General features: G+C 29.7%; 1 protein-coding gene across 2 annotated transcripts; it reads right to left on the bottom strand.

Moving 5' to 3' along the window:
- Positions 1-11,138: 11,138 nt before the first annotated feature.
- pkia (cAMP-dependent protein kinase inhibitor alpha) lies at positions 11,139-17,767 on the bottom strand. 2 transcript variants are annotated; one of them, XM_061890495.1, is made up of 4 exons: positions 17,690-17,767; positions 17,524-17,605; positions 14,532-14,716; positions 11,139-11,942 (listed from the first exon to the last, which is right to left on the bottom strand). In XM_061890495.1, exons 3-4 carry the CDS (start codon positions 14,686-14,688, stop codon positions 11,869-11,871), a joined length of 231 nt encoding a protein of 76 aa, XP_061746479.1. In that variant the 5' UTR covers positions 14,689-14,716; positions 17,524-17,605; positions 17,690-17,767; the 3' UTR covers positions 11,139-11,868. The 2 variants fall into 2 exon arrangements, with proteins under 2 accessions (XP_061746479.1, XP_061746478.1); XM_061890494.1 differs by having other exon boundaries at positions 17,524-17,740.
- Between the last annotated feature and the right edge of the window lie 278 nt (positions 17,768-18,045).

Genomic DNA, 18,045 nt, shown 5'->3' on the forward strand with positions numbered 1-18,045 from the left:
CTGGACGCCACGTGACCACGGCGGAAACCAGCGATGGTCTCAAAATAAAACAGCCCTAAAAATGTCATACTTTTTTAACGCTAATTTTGACAGAGTAGTTCTCTTCTATCACAAAATCTATAATCTATAAATGGTTTGGCACGTGTATCAGAAACGACTTTCACGACACATTATTTTTATTTGAATTTAAAAAAAGATTATTTTATTTGTTATATTGAAAAAGAAAATTCCTCCGCAACATCCTGGACACCACGTGACCGCGGCGGAAACCAGCGATGCTTTCAAAATAAAACTGCCTTAAAAATGTCATACTTTCTAACGCTAATTTTGACGGTTTAGTTCCCTTTTATCACAAATCTATAATCTATAAATGCTGTGGCACACTTATCAGAAACGACTTTCATAACACATTATTTGTATTTTAATTATTATTATTTTTCTTTATTGAAAAAGAAAATTCCTCCGCAACATCCTGGACGTCACGTGACCGCAGCGGAAACCAGCGATGCTTTCAAAATAAAACAGCCTTAAAAATGTCATACTTTTTAGCGCTAATTTTGACAGATTAGTTCCCTTTTTTTTCACAAATCTATAATCTATAAATACTGTGGAACAATTATCAGAAACGACTTTCACAACACATTATTTTATTTTAATTATTATTAATTTTTTTTATTGAACAAGAAAATTCCTCCGCAACATCTTGGACACCACGTGACCGCGGCGGAAATCAGCGATGATTTCAAAATAAAACAGCCCTAAAAATGTCATACTTTTTAACGCTAATTTTGACAGAGTAGTTCCCTTCTATTACAAATCTATAATCTATAAATGGTTTGGCACGTGTATCAGAAAATATTTTCACAACACATCATTTTATTTTTTTTTAAAAGTTTAACTATTCATTTTATTTTTATTTTATTTACTTTGAGTACCTTGAAGGTAGAAAAGCGCTAAACAAGTACAACCCATTTATCATTTATTCATTTTGTTTTTGCGACCTTGTATGTACACACATATATATATATGTATATATATATATATATATGTATATATATATATATATATATATATATATATATATATATATATATATACACATATATATATATATATATATATATATACACATATATATATATATATATATATATATATACACATATATATATATATATATATATATATATATATATATATATATATATATATACACATATATATATATATATATATATATATATATATATATATATATATATATATATATATATATATAGACATGCACCTGGGGATAGGTTGATTGGCAACACTAAATTGGCCCTAGTGTGTGAATGTGAGTGTGAATGTTGTCTGTCTATCTGTGTTGGCCCTGCGATGAGGTGGCGACTTGTCCAGGGTGTACGCCGCCTTCTGCCTGATTGTAGCTGAGATAAGCACCAGCGCCCCCCACGACCCCAAAGGGAACAAGCGATAAAAAAAATGGATGTATGGATCTTAGAGCGGGCCCCCTTGTGTCTGTTGCCGTCACCTCCCCTCTGCAAACCATAACAGATCATCATTGTTGTTTAATGCATATTTTCTATGTTATCTGCAGTGGAGAAGAAACAAAACACACTTTTTTTTTAACCGCAGGTGTCATTTATTTGCCTTTCACAGGGGAGTATTAAAAAAAAAAAAAGGTGAGAGAAAGTCATGCAGCTGACATTCCTCCAAGCTGAGGTGTAAACAGCTGCTGATCACTAAGCTCACGTGGTAGTTAGTGTTCAGCTGCTGTTATCCATGCAGTGTCCAGTGTTATTGACAGGGGGAGGAGCTCAGTTCCATGTCCTTGTGTTTCTTTTCACTGATGATGGTCCTATAGGACAAACTCTTTTCCAGTGTATGTAAGCACATATCTGCACTATATTGCCAGAACTATGGTGTCCACTCGTCCAAATGATGACAATCACTAATGTCCACTCGTGAAATTTTTACACACGGAATTTTTAAACACAGAAAAAAAAATGCTGACAATTTCATGTAATAAAAAATGTTAGCAAAATGTGTGTGTTTAGAAATGATGTTTGTTAAAATACACAGTGTAAAAATTCAGTGCAGAAATTATGAAATTAAAGTGAAAATTTTATGAAATTGTCAGCATAATTTGATGTAAAAAAATTAGGTCCAAAAAATTCAAACACAAAAAAATTAATTCAGTGTTAAAAAAATGTTTCAGAATTAAAAAAAAAATTGAAATATTTTTTTCTGCTCTATAATCCAAAAAATAAGGTAAATTCATGTTCTAATTTAATTTAATTTTGCCGGAAAGAAGTCCTGAGTTTTAAAGAAATAAAACATTTTTACACTGAATTTCTTTTAACAAACTGAATTTTTAAACACACAAAAAATGCTGACAATTTCATCTAATAAAAATTGTGAGAAAAATGTGTGTGTTTGGAAATGATGTTTGTTAAAATACACAGTGTAAAAATTCAGTGCAGAAATTATTAAATTAAAGTGAAAATGCAATGAAATTGTCAGCATAATTTGATTAAAAAAAATAAGTTGAAAAAATTCAAACACAAAAAAATCAGTTGCATAAATTAATTCACTGTTAAAAAAAATAAAGAAAAAGTTTTCGAATACAAAAAACAAAGAAATATTTTTTTTTGCTCTATAGTCTGGAAAATACGCAATTTTCATTTTCTAATTTCATTTAATAAGGGTCTTGAATTTTGAAGCAACAAAACATTTTTACATTTTAACAAACTGAATTTTTAAACACAAACAAAAGTGCTGACAATTTCATCCAATAAAAATTGTTAGCAAAATGTGTGTGTTTAGAAATGATGTTTGTTAAAATACACAGTGTAAAAATTCAGTGCGGAAATTATGAAATAAAGTGAAAATGTTATGAAATTGTCAGCATAATTTGATAGAAAATTAAGTTTGCAAAATTCAAACGCAAAAAAAACTGTTACATAAATTATTTTTGTGTAAAAAAAATGAAGAAATATTTTTTTCTGCTCTATAGTCCGGAACATTTCATTTTCTAATTCCACAAAAATTTACCGGAAAGGTGACTTGAGTTTTGAAGCAACAAAATATTTTTACACTGAATTTTTACACACGGAATTTTTAAACTCACATAAAAAAATGCTGACAATTTCACCCAACAAAAAATTGTGAGCAAAAATGTGTGTTTAGAAATTATTCTTGTTAAAATACACAATATAACAATTCGGTGCAGAAATTATGAAATAAAGTGAAAATGTTATGAAATTGTCAGCATAATTTGATAGAAAATTAAGTTTGCAAAATTCAAACGCAAAAAAAAACTGTTACATAAATTATTTTAGTGTAAAAAAACAAAACAAGTTTTCGAATAAAAAAACTGAAGAAATATTTTTTTCTGCTCTATAGTCCGGAAAATTTCATTTTCTAATTCCACTAAAATTTACCGTTAAGGTGTCTTGAGTTTTGAAGCAACAAAACATTTTTACACGGAATTTTTAGACACGGAATTTTTAAACTCACATAAAAAAATGCTGACAATTTCACCCAACAAAAAATTGTGGGCATAAATGTGTGTGTTTGGAAATTATTCTTGTTAAAATACACAATATAAAAATTCTGTGCAAAAATTATGAAATTAAACTGAAATTTTATGAATTTTTCAGCATAATTTGACGTAAAAAATTAAGTAAAAAAAAATCAAACACTAAAAAATGTATTAATTCAGTGTAAGAACATTTTTTTTAGAATTTAAAAATTTTGAAATATTTTTTTCTGCTCTATAGTCCAAAAAATAAGGTAAATTCATTTTCTAATTTAATTAAATTTACCGGAGAAGGGTCTTGAGTTTTGAAGCAACCAAACATTTTTACACAGAATTTTTACTCACGGAATTTTTAAACACACACAAAAATGCTGACAATTTCATGTAATAAAAAATGTTAGCAAAATGTGTGTGTTTAGAAATGATGTTTGTTAAAATACACAGGGAAAAAATTGCGAAAAATTATGAAATAAAGTGAAAATGTTATGAAATTGTCAGCATAATTTGATAAAAAAATTAAGTTTGCAAAATTCAAACGCAAAAAAAACTGTTACATAAATTATTTTAGTGTAAAAAAAAATGAAGAAATATTTTTTTCTGCTCTATAGCCCGGAAAATGTCATTTTCTAATTTCCCTAAAATTTACCGGAAAGGTGAGTTGAGTTTTGAAGCAACAAAATATTTTTACACTGAATTTTTACACACGGAATTTTTAAACTCACACAAAAAATGCTGACAATTTCACCCAACAAAAAATTGTGAGCAAAAATGTGTGTGTTTAGAAATTATTCTTGTTAAAATACACAGTATAAAAATTCTGTGCAAAAATTCTGAAATTAAACTGAAATTTTATGAATTTTTCAGCATAATTTGACATAAAAAAAATTAAGTAAAAAAAAAATCAAACACTAAAAAAAATGTATTAATTCAGTGTTAGAACATTTTTTTTAGAATTTAAAAAATGTTTAATATTTTTTTCTGCTCTATAGTCCAAAAAATAAATTAAATACATTTTTTTATTTCATTTAATTTACCGGAACAGGGTCTTGAATTTTGAAATATTTTTACACTGCATTTTAACAAACTGAATGTTTAAACACACAAAAATGCTGACAATTTCATCCAATAAAATTTGTGAGAAAAATGTGTGTGTTTAGAAATGATGTTTGTTAAAATACACAATATAACAATTTAGTGCAGAAATTATTAAATTAAACTGAAATTTATGAATTTTTCAGCATAATTTGATAGAAAATTAAGTTTGCAAAATTCAAACGCAAAAAAAAACTGTTACATAAATTATTTTAGTGTAAAAAAAAACAAGTTTTCGAATAAAAAAAAATGAAAAAATATTTTTTTCTGCTCTATAGTCCGGAAAATTTCATTTTCTAATTTCACTAAAATTTACCGGAAAGGTGACTTGAGTTTTGAAGCAACAAAATATTTTTAAACTGAATTTTTACACACGGAATTTTTAAACTGACATAAAAAATGCTGACAATTTCACCCAACAAAAAATTGTGAGCAAAAATGTGTGTGTTTAGAAATGATGTTTGTTAAAATACACAGTGTAAAAATTCAGTGCAGAAATTATGAAATTAAAGTGAAAATGCAATGAAATTATCAAGTTAAAAAAATTCAATCACTAAAAAAATTATTAACTCAGTGTTAGAACATTTTTTTTTAGAATTTAAACAATTTTTAATATTTTTTTCTGCTCTATAGTCCAAAAAATAAGGTAAATTCATTTTCTAATTGAATTTAATTTACCGAAAAAAAGTCCTGAGTTTTGAAGAAATAAACATTTTTTTACACTGAATTTCTTTTAACAAACTGAATTTTTAAACACACAAAAATGCTGACAACTTCATCCAATAAAAATTGTGAGAAAAATGTGTGTTTGGAAATGATGTTTGTTAAAATACACAGTGTAAAAATTCAGTGCAGAAATTATGAAATTAAAGTGAAAATGCAATGAAATTGTCAGCATATTTTGATTTAAAAAGATAAGTTGAAAAAATTCAAACACAAAAAAATCAGTTGCATAAATTAATTCAATGTTAAAAAAATAAAGAAAAAGTTTTCGAATACAAAAAACAAAGAAATTTTTTTTTTTGCTCTATAGACTGGAAAATACGCAATTTCATTTTCTAATTTCATTTAATTTACCGGAAAAGGGTCTTGAATTTTGAAGCAACAAAACATTTTTACATTTTAACGAACTGAATTTTTAAACACACACAAAAATGCTGACAATTTCATCTAATAAAAAATTGTGAGAAAAATGTGTGTTTAGAAATGATGTTTGTTAAAATACACAGTGTAAAAATTCAGTGCAAAAAATTATGAAATAAAGTGAAAATGTTATGAAATTGTCAGCATAATTTGATAAAAAAATTAAGTTTGCAAACTTCAAACGCAAAAAAAACTGTTACATAAATTATTTTTGTGTAAAAAAAAATGAAGAAATATTTTTTTCTGCTCTATAGTCCGGAAAATTTCATTTTCTAATTTCCCTAAAGTTTACCGGAAAGGTGACTTGAGTTTTGAAGCAACAAAATATTTTTACACTGAATTTTTACACATGGAATTTTTAAACTCACACAAAAAAGTGCTGACAATTTCACCTAACAAAAAATTGTGAGCAAAAATGTGTGTGTTTAGAAATGATGTTTGTTAAAATACACAATATAAAAATTATGTGCAAAAATTATGAAATTAAACTGAAATTTTATGAATTTTTCAGCATAATTTGACGTAAAAAATTAAGTTAAAAAAAAATCAAACACTAAAAAAAATGTATTAATTCAGTGTTAGAACATTTTTTTTTAGAATTTAAAAAATTTGAAATATTTTTTTCTGCTCTATAGTCCAAAAAATATGGTAAATTAATTTTCTAATATCATTTAATTTACCGGAACAGGGTCTTGAATTTTGAAACATTTTTACACTGTATTTTAACAAACTGAATGTTTAAACACACACAAAAATGCTGACAATTTCATCCAATAAAAAATGTGAGCAAAAATGTGTGTGTTTAGAAATTATTCTTGTTAAAATACACAGTATAAAAATTCTGTGCAAAAATTCTGAAATTAAACTGAAATTTTATGAATTTTTCAGCATAATTTGACATAAAAAAAAATAAGTAAAAAAAAAATCAAACACTAAAAAAAATGTATTAATTCAGTGTTAGAACATTTTTTTAGAATTTAAAAAATGTTTAATATTTTTTTCTGCTCTATAGTCCAAAAAATAAATTAAATACATTTTTTTATTTCATTTAATTTACCGGAACAGGGTCTTGAATTTTGAAATATTTTTACACTGCATTTTAACAAACTGAATGTTTAAACACACAAAAATGCTGACAATTTCATCCAATAAAATTTGTGAGAAAAATGTGTGTGTTTAGAAATGATGTTTGTTAAAATACACAATATAACAATTCAGTGCAGAAATTATTAAATTAAACTGAAATTTATGAATTTTTCAGCATAATTTGATAGAAAATTAAGTTTGCAAAATTCAAACGCAAAAAAAAACTGTTACATAAATTATTTTAGTGTAAAAAAAAACAACAAGTTTTCGAATAAAAAAAAATGAAAAAATATTTTTTTCTGCTCTATAGTCCGGAAAATTTCATTTTCTAATTTCACTAAAATTTACCGGAAAGGTGACTTGAGGTTTGAAGCAACAAAATATTTTTAAACTGAATTTTTACACACGGAATTTTTAAACTGACATAAAAAATGCTGACAATTTCACCCAACAAAAAATTGTGAGCAAAAATGTGTGTGTTTAGAAATGATGTTTGTTAAAATACACAGTGTAAAAATTCAGTGCAGAAATTATGAAATTAAAGTGAAAATGCAATGAAATTGTCAAGTTAAAAAAATTCAATCACTAAAAAAATTATTAACTCAGTGTTAGAACATTTTTTTTTAGAATTTAAACAATTTTTAATATTTTTTTCTGCTCTATAGTCCAAAAAATAAGGTAAATTCATTTTCTAATTGAATTTAATTTACCGAAAAAAAGTCCTGAGTTTTGAAGAAATAAACATTTTTTTACACTGAATTTCTTTTAACAAACTGAATTTTTAAACACACAAAAATGCTGACAACTTCATCCAATAAAAATTGTGAGAAAAATGTGTGTTTGGAAATGATGTTTGTTAAAATACACAGTGTAAAAATTCAGTGCAGAAATTATGAAATTAAAGTGAAAATGCAATGAAATTGTCAGCATATTTTGATTTAAAAAGATAAGTTGAAAAAATTCAAACACAAAAAAATCAGTTGCATAAATTAATTCAATGTTAAAAAAATAAAGAAAAAGTTTTCGAATACAAAAAACAAAGAAATATTTTTTTTTGCTCTATAGACTGGAAAATACGCAATTTCATTTTCTAATTTCATTTAATTTACCGGAAAAGGGTCTTGAATTTTGAAGCAACAAAACATTTTTACATTTTAACGAACTGAATTTTTAAACACACACAAAAATGCTGACAATTTCATCTAATAAAAAATTGTGAGAAAAATGTGTGTTTAGAAATGATGTTTGTTAAAATACACAGTGTAAAAATTCAGTGCAAAAAATTATGAAATAAAGTGAAAATGTTATGAAATTGTCAGCATAATTTGATAAAAAAATTAAGTTTGCAAACTTCAAACGCAAAAAAAACTGTTACATAAATTATTTTTGTGTAAAAAAAAATGAAGAAATATTTTTTTCTGCTCTATAGTCCGGAAAATTTCATTTTCTAATTTCCCTAAAGTTTACCGGAAAGGTGACTTGAGTTTTGAAGCAACAAAATATTTTTACACTGAATTTTTACACATGGAATTTTTAAACTCACACAAAAAAGTGCTGAAAATTTCACCTAACAAAAAATTGTGAGCAAAAATGTGTGTGTTTAGAAATGATGTTTGTTAAAATACACAATATAAAAATTATGTGCAAAAATTATGAAATTAAACTGAAATTTTATGAATTTTTCAGCATAATTTGACGTAAAAAATTAAGTTAAAAAAAAATCAAACACTTAAAAAAATGTATTAATTCAGTGTTAGAACATTTTTTTTTAGAATTTAAAAAATTTGAAATATTTTTTTCTGCTCTATAGTCCAAAAAATATGGTAAATTAATTTTCTAATATCATTTAATTTACCGGAACAGGGTCTTGAATTTTGAAACATTTTTACACTGTATTTTAACAAACTGAATGTTTAAACACACACAAAAATGCTGACAATTTCATCCAATAAAAAATGTGAGCAAAAATGTGTGTGTTTAGAAATTATTCTTGTTAAAATACACAGTATAAAAATTCTGTGCAAAAATTCTGAAATTAAACTGAAATTTTATGAATTTTTCAGCATAATTTGACATAAAAAAAATTAAGTAAAAAAAAAATCAAACACTAAAAAAAATGTATTAATTCAGTGTTAGAACATTTTTTTTAGAATTTAAAAAATGTTTAATATTTTTTTCTGCTCTATAGTCCAAAAAATAAATTAAATACATTTTTTTATTTCATTTAATTTACCGGAACAGGGTCTTGAATTTTGAAATATTTTTACACTGCATTTTAACAAACTGAATGTTTAAACACACAAAAATGCTGACAATTTCATCCAATAAAATTTGTGAGAAAAATGTGTGTGTTTAGAAATTATGTTTGTTAAAATACACAATATAACAATTCAGTGCAGAAATTATTAAATTAAACTGAAATTTATGAATTTTTCAGCATAATTTGATAGAAAATTAAGTTTGCAAAATTCAAACGCAAAAAAAAACTGTTACATAAATTATTTTAGTGTAAAAAAAAACAACAAGTTTTCGAATAAAAAAAAATGAAAAAATATTTTTTTCTGCTCTATAGTCCGGAAAATTTCATTTTCTAATTTCACTAAAATTTACCGGAAAGGTGACTTGAGGTTTGAAGCAACAAAATATTTTTAAACTGAATTTTTACACACGGAATTTTTAAACTGACATAAAAAATGCTGACAATTTCACCCAACAAAAAATTGTGAGCAAAAATGTGTGTGTTTAGAAATGATGTTTGTTAAAATACACAGGTTAAAAATTCAGTGCAGAAATTATGAAATTAAAGTGAAAATGCAATGAAATTGTCAAGTTAAAAAAATTCAATCACTAAAAAAATTATTAACTCAGTGTTAGAAAATTTTTTTTTAGAATTTAAACAATTTTTAATATTTTTTTCTGCTCTATAGTCCAAAAAATAAGGTAAATTCATTTTCTAATTGAATTTAATTTACCGAAAAAAAGTCCTGAGTTTTGAAGAAATAAACATTTTTTTACACTGAATTTCTTTTAACAAACTGAATTTTTAAACACACAAAAATGCTGACAACTTCATCCAATAAAAATTGTGAGAAAAATGTGTGTTTGGAAATGATGTTTGTTAAAATACACAGTGTAAAAATTCAGTGCAGAAATTATGAAATTAAAGTGAAAATGCAATGAAATGGTCAGCATATTTTGATTTAAAAAGATAAGTTGAAAAAATTCAAACACAAAAAAATCAGTTGCATAAATTAATTCAATGTTAAAAAAATAAAGAAAAAGTTTTCGAATACAAAAAACAAAGAAATATTTTTTTTTGCTCTATAGACTGGAAAATACGCAATTTCATTTTCTAATTTAATTTAATTTACCGGAAAAGGGTCTTGAATTTTGAAGCAACAAAACATTTTTACATTTTAACGAACTGAATTTTTAAACACACACAAAAATGCTGACAATTTCATCTAATAAAAAATTGTGAGAAAAATGTCTGTTTAGAAATGATGTTTGTTAAAATACACAGTGTAAAAATTCAGTGCAAAAAATTATGAAATAAAGTGAAAATGTTATGAAATCGTCAGCATAATTTGATAAAAAAATTAAGTTTGCAAACTTCAAACGCAAAAAAAACTGTTACATAAATTATTTTTGTGTAAAAAAAAATGAAGAAATATTTTTTTCTGCTCTATAGTCCGGAAAATTTCATTTTCTAATTTCCCTAAAGTTTACCGGAAAGGTGACTTGAGTTTTGAAGCAACAAAATATTTTTACACTGAATTTTTACACATGGAATTTTTAAACTCACACAAAAAAGTGCTGACAATTTCACCTAACAAAAAATTGTGAGCAAAAATGTGTGTGTTTAGAAATGATGTTTGTTAAAATACACAATATAAAAATTATGTGCAAAAATTATGAAATTAAACTGAAATTTTATGAATTTTTCAGCATAATTTGACGTAAAAAATTAAGTTAAAAAAAAATCAAACACTAAAAAAAATGTATTAATTCAGTGTTAGAACATTTTTTTTTAGAATTTAAAAAATTTGAAATATTTTTTTCTGCTCTATAGTCCAAAAAATATGGTAAATTAATTTTCTAATATCATTTAATTTACCGGAACAGGGTCTTAAATTTTGAAACATTTTTACACTGTATTTCAACAAACTGAATGTTTAAACACACACAAAAATGCTGACAATTTCATCCAATAAAAAATGTGAGCAAAAATGTGTGTGTTTAGAAATTATTCTTGTTAAAATACACAGTATAAAAATTCTGTGCAAAAATTATGAAATTAAACTGAAATTTTATGAATTTTTCAGCATAATTTGATAGAAAAAAAAAAAAACTACATATTTTTTTCTGCTCTATAGTCCCAAAAAACCAAGTTAAATTAATTTTCTAATTTAATATAATTTACCGGAGAAGGGTCTTGAGTTTTGAAGCAACCAAACATTTTTACACTGAATTTTTACACACAGAATTTTTAAACACACACAAAAATGCTGACAATTTCATCCAATAATAAAAATTTTGAGCAAAATGTGTGTGTTTAGAAATGATGTTTGTTAAAATACACAGTGTAAAAATTCAGTGCAGAAATTATGAAATTAAAGTGGAACATTTTATGAAATTGTCACTTGATGCAAAATTAAAACGCAAAAAAATCATAAATTAATTCACAGTCAAAAAACATCGTACATTTTCTTGCGATCCACGGCAACAAAAGCTGCTCTCTCCTCCCATCCCTCGCTGCTTTTAGCACTCGCTAAATTAACCACCGGGAGAAGAATCTGTCAATTCAGCAACTTTTCTCCGATTCAAGTTGAGAGCTCAGGCTAGAAAGTCCGGACGTGAGAGGAAAGTTCCGGTTCATGGTCGCCACCTTTTAAAGGGACTAGAGGAGGCGGCTTGGACAGATCCTTCAAAGTCAGACTACCTGCCAGGTGTGAAGGGAGGCGGGGGGGCCGACACGGGCAGAGGGCCGTCCCACAACGGTGTGTTCAGCTGTTCTTCTGCTGCGTCTCTCTTTGAGCCGAGGACGACGCACCTGGACCCTCCTCGGCGTCGTTGGCATCTGGGCGAGAGGGCGGAGCCTCGTTTTATTTTGAAAATATCAGCGGGCTAAAACACAGAACTAGTAGTAGTCGTATTTCCTTCAATTGCCGCCGAGCCGCTAATTAATTTAAAACCTCTTCTCACTCCGGCACTTACCAGAGGCATGCGGTAAAAGTAAGCATGCGCTAATTATTTTAAAACCTCACTCCGGCGCTTGCCAAAGGCATGCGGTAAAAGTAAGCATGCGCTAATTATTTTAAAACCTCTTCTCACCCCGGCGCTTACCAAAGGCATGCGGTAAAAGTAAGCATGCGCTAATTTTTAAAACCTCTTCTCACTCCGGCGCTTACCAAAGGCATGCGGTAAAAGTAAGCATGCGCTAATTATTTTAAAACCTCTTCTCACCCCGGCGCTTACCAAAGGCATGCGATAAAAGTAAGCATGCGCTAATTTTTAAAACCTCTTCTCACTCCGGCGCTTATCAAAGGCACGCGGTAAAAGTAAGCATGTGCTAATTATTTTAAAACCTTCTCACTCCGGCGCTTACCAAAGGCATGCGGTAAAAGTAAGCATGCGCTAATTATTTTAAAACCTCACTCCGGCGATTACCAAAGGCATGCGGTAAAAGTAAGCATGTGCTAATTGTTTTAAAACCTCCTCTCACTCCGGCGCTTACCAAAGGCATGCGGTAAGAGTAAGGATGCGCTAATTATTTTAAAACCTCCTCTCACTCCGGCGCTTACCAAAGGCATGCGGTAAAAGTAAGCATGCGCTTATTATTTTAAAACTTCTTATGCGGTAAAAGTAAGCATGCGCTAATTAATTTAAAATCCCTTCTCACTCCGGCGCTTACCAAAGGCATGCGGTAAAAGTAAGCATGCGCTAATTATTTTAAAACCTCACTCGGGCGCTTACCAAAGGCATGCGGTAAAAGTAAGCATGCGCTAATTATTTTAAAACTTCTTATGCGGTAAAAGTAAGCATGTGCTAATTATTTTAAAACCTCTTCTCACTCCGGCGCTTACCAAAGGCATGCGGTAAAAGTAAGCATGCGCTAATTATTTTAAAACCTCTTATGCGGTAAAAGTAAGCATGCGCTAATTATTTCAAAACTTCTTCTCACTCCGGCGCTTACCAAAGGCATGCGGTAAAAGTAAGCATGCGCTAATTATTTTAAAACCTCTTATGCGGTAAAAGTAAGCATGCGCTAATTATTTTAAAACCTCTTCTCATTCCGGCGCTTACCAAAGGCATGTGGTAAAAGTAAGCATGCGCTAATTATTTTAAAACCTCACTCTGGCGCTTATCAAAGGCATGCGGTAAAAGTAAGCGTGCGCTAATTATTTCAAAACCTCTTATGACTCCGGCGCTTACCAAAGGCATGCGGTAAAAGTAAGCATGCGCTAACTATTTTAAAACCTCTTCTCACTCCGGCGCTTGCCAAAAGGCATGCGGTAAAAGTAAGCATGCGCTAATTATTTTAAAACTTCTTATGCGGTAAAAGTAAGCATGCGCTAATTATTTTAAAACCTCACTCCGGCGCTTATCAAAGGCATGCGGTAAAAGTAAGCATGCACTAATTATTTTAAAACCTCTTCTCACTCCGGCGCTTACCAAAGGCATGCGGTAAAAGTAAGCATGCGCTAATTATTTTAAAACCTCTTCTCACTCCGGCGCTTACCAAAGGCATGCGGTAAAAGTAAGCATGTGCTAATTATTTTAAAACCTCTTCTCACTCCGACACTTACCAAAGGCATGCAGTAAAAATTTTAATGTAATGTAAGAATACCATCATGAAAAGCACATTTAATAAAAAAAAACATTATTCTGGTCTTACCTTTACTTATAAATATAGTCCACGCCAACTCCTTCTAATCAAAATCATCGATAACTTGTTTAAAAAAGTCTTCCTTATCTTTCTTCAGTTTTAAAAGTCTCTCTGTCTCTCTGGAGATCTTCTTTTATTACCTCCTGCTTCCACTGAAAGTCCAGTTTAGAAAACTGCTATCAGAAGGTCCGTCATACCCGTCCCAGCACAGATATAACGTGACTCATTGTCACTTCTTCTGCAGCCGAGTGGTCGCAAGAAGGATCGCTAGCGCCCTCTACCACCAGGAGGCGGGAGTCATTTAACGACTCATATTTGACACACGCAGCTACGGTATTGCGACGGTCTCAAGCCGTCGTCTTGCGGGTTCACAGGGCCGCCAAGGAAGGGCATGGCTTGAGCAGTTTGACTTTGTTTACTTTTCAATAAAACCTCAGTCCGGGTCGCTTTTCCGCTCCTCTCGGCTCGCCGCCATCTTGTCTGTCGGACCGTCGGCTCCAACGGTATATTAATAAAACATAGCTGCTTACTGTTCTTTTTAGCATAGCTTGGACCTTAAATCCTACTAAATAGCTCTTGATCTTCTTCCCTTTATGCGATTTCAAATGATTGAAATCAGCCTCTTCCATTTTGAAAATGATGACAGGGGAAGTGTCACTCGTGACGTGACGAGTTTGACCCTGTGGTAATGCTAAGCGTGCGCTAATTATTTTGCGGCGGTAATTCAAGACAGGCGCATACTACAAGCCCGGCGGCAACTGAAGTAACGGAAGACCTCACCTCCGCCTCCTGCGTGGATGTGCACCTGGGACAAGGACAGGGACATCTCTCGGCCCTCGGGGTCAGTGGGACTCTGCAGGATGTCATGCATGGCGTTTCTACGTCCGGTCCGGCCGGAGGCGATGAAGTCGGCGTACGTGACCTCGACATCAGACATGGCTCGAGCATCGTTCACACGGCAACACCTGCAAGTAGGAGCACGGGGAGACCCTTACTCACAATATTAGGCTGACCATACGTCCTCTTTTCCCCGCCATGTCTTTTTAAATGCGTGTATTTTCAATGTAGGTCCAGGGTTAAGTTACCGTAAGGGCGTGCTATGAAGTCATTACCTTTGACACCGGCTTGCCGGTCCAGCAACATAACACATTTCGTTAGAACATCCTCACGGTATCACATTATAAACGCAACATAATTACCCAGAATCCCTTGCATCCATGACTATTCCAGGCTATATTGCGTCGGTTGAGGTGGGAGGGGTTTGGAAGAGGGGGGTGTATATTGTAACACTTGGAACTCTGGGTAATTGTTCTCTTGTGTTTATGTTGTGTTAGGGTGCAGATGAAATGTGTTGGTCATTCTTGTTTGGTGTGGCTCCACAGTGCGGTGCATATTTGTACGGCCACCCTCAGTGTGACCTGCATGGCTGTTTTATTAAGTATGTCTTGTAGTCATATTACAGAGAAAAAATTTTTTAATTATATAACAGGCTACATATATTTATCGACTTGAATGTAAAAATATACATAAATATTAAAAAAATATAAAAATATAAGATTTACCTTAAAATTAGATATAAAACTGTTAGATTGTTAGTATGGACATGGACTTTTACATATTTAATGAAACTTAATTACTGTAATTTACATGAATTTGAAAATAATTAAGAGAAAACAGAAAATGATATGTATAATTAATTTGGTGTTTTTCTGTAAAAAAAAATGGAAATATACATATTTTGTCATTTCTGGCATATTACTTAAAATAACAGGCCGTTTATTTACGATAATGTCTTCAATTCTACAGTTTTATAACCTATTTGAAAAAAATTGAAAAATTACAGTAGAAATTTAGAATAAATTAACCATAAAAATATATATTTGTTTTATGTTTTATTCATTTTTTTTAACGAATTAAGTAACGTTTATGACAACCTTTTTCCAAAACACGATATAGAATGTGAGATAAGTGTTTGTCATTCTTGTTTGATGTGGATCCACAGTGTGGCGCATATTTGTAACAGTGTTAGAGTTGTTTGTACGGCCACCCTCAGTGTGACCTGCATGGCTGTTTTATTCAGTATGTCTTGTAGTCATATTACAGAGAAAATTTTAAAATTATATAACAAGCTGCATATATTTTTGACTTGAATGTAAAAATATACATAAATATTAAAAAATAAGATTTACCTTAAAATTACATATAAAACTGTTAAAATGTTAGTATGGACATGGACCTTTACATATTTAATGAAAGTTAATTACTGTAATTTTACATGAATTTGAAAATAATAACAGAAAACAAAAAATGATATGTATAATTAATTTAGTATTTTTCTGTAAAAAAAAATAGAAATATACATTGTTTGTCATTATTGGCATATTACTTAAAATAACAGGCCGTTTGTTTATTTACAGATAATGTCTTCAATTCTACAGTTTTATAACCTATTTTAAAAAATTGAAAAATTACTGTAGAAATTTAGAGTAAATTAACCATAAAAATATATATTTGTTTTCTTTTTTTATTATTTTTTTGATGAATTAAGTAATGTTTATGACAACCTTTTTCCATAACACGATATAGAATGTGAGATAAGTGTTTGTCATTCTTGTTTGATGTGGCTCCACAGTGCGGCGCATATTTGTAACAGTGGTAAAGTTGTTTGTCAAGCCACCCTCAGTGTGACCTGTATGGCTGTTTTATTAAGTATGTCTTGCAGTCATATTACAGAGAAAAATTTTAAATTGTTAGAATTACCATAATTCTTTATATAACAGGCTACATATATTTTTCGACTCGAATGTAAAAATATACATAAATATTTAAAAAAATAAGATTTACCTCAAAATTACATATAAAACTGTTAGATTGTTAGTATGGACATGGACTTTTACATATTTAATGAAAGTTAATGACTGTAATTTTACATGAATTTGAAAATAATAACAGAAAACAAAAAATGATATGTATAATTAATTTGGTATTTTTCTGTAAAAAAAAATATAATTACTGGCATATTACTTAAAATAACAGGCCGTTTATTTACGATAATGTCTTCAATTCTACAGTTTTCTAACCTATTTAAAAAAATTTGAAAAATTACAGTAGAAATTTAGGATAAATTAACCATCAAAATATATATTTGTTTTATTTTTTATTAATTTTTTTTAACGAATTAAGTAACATTTATGACAACCTTTTTTCCAAAACACGATATAGAATGTGAGGATAATGAATACGTTTATCATTTCTTTTCAAAACGCTTACAAAAAATGGGACCCCAAAAAAATGTACTGCGGCACCCCATTTTTAATGACTTGATGGGGTCCCTGGGACCCCATTTTAAAAATCCCTAGCACCAACACAGCAGTCAAGAGAGGAGAACATTTTTTTATTTAAATAAATATATTATTTATAAAGCAAGTTCGAGTATTATTGGCAAATGTTCACATATGGTCAGCCTACACAATATTATATTATATATTAAAAGGAAATACGTATATTTATATATTGCTCAAATAAAATGAAGGCCACAAAAAGCGTGTAAAAAGAGGAGACACTGCGCTCTTATTTTGAAGGGACAAACAACAGCCGGGGTTAATTAACCACATTAGCATGTTAGGAGCCAAACAAAGGGAATCATCACCGACTGTACTTTAATATAAATGCATTTTTTGTCACATTTAGATTCATTTATATTCTCCAGGACGGATTTTTGCGGTAGAAGAATTCGTCCCTGGTTGTATGTTTGAATAATAAATGACGTCACCTTATGCCGTGGATGCGGACTCTCAGTGGCTCGGCTCAGCCATCATGGAAACACCACCGCCAAGAACTGGAACAATAAAAACCTAAAAATAACCCCAGTGTGTTCAAATAACGCCGATTGGGGAAGAAAGCGATGTGAAGTAGTAGAAAAATAAGGAGATAATCACATTAGTGGCGGGAGAGTGAGGCCAAGCCAACTGTGAAGTCTCCCGTCTGCCTCTTCCTCCTTTCCGGCCAATCAGCTGCCGGCATGCTGTGAGGCGAGCGCTGATTGGACGAGCGCAAAACAAAGGATGAGAGGAGAACCCCGAGGAGAAGCCGATGCTGCGTTCACGGTCACCTCGGGAAAAAAACAAAACATCGCTTGACAAAAACACGCAAGGATTGTAAATGGCGGAGACGAAAGATAATATCATGTTTATTGATTTTTTGCTTCTTATTTGTCTGATATTTGGCCAAAAGTACAGTAGGCTACAGTACAAAATCACTGGATTTTCAACATAATATTTCCCAAGAGGGGTTT

This window comes from Nerophis ophidion, linkage group LG28 (assembly GCF_033978795.1).
Source record: "Nerophis ophidion isolate RoL-2023_Sa linkage group LG28, RoL_Noph_v1.0, whole genome shotgun sequence".
In the NCBI taxonomy this organism is placed as follows: domain Eukaryota; kingdom Metazoa; phylum Chordata; class Actinopteri; order Syngnathiformes; family Syngnathidae; genus Nerophis; species Nerophis ophidion.

Excerpts from the sequence above, each read along its gene's own strand:
- pkia (XM_061890495.1), bottom strand. The coding sequence starts at position 14,688 with ATGTCTGATGTCGAGGTCACGTACGCCGACTTCATCGCCTCCGGCCGG. Across the intron at positions 11,943-14,531 it reads CATCCACGCAGGAGGCGGAG|ATGCCAACGACGCCGAGGAG; the intron begins GTGAGGTCTTCC and ends CCTCTCGCCCAG.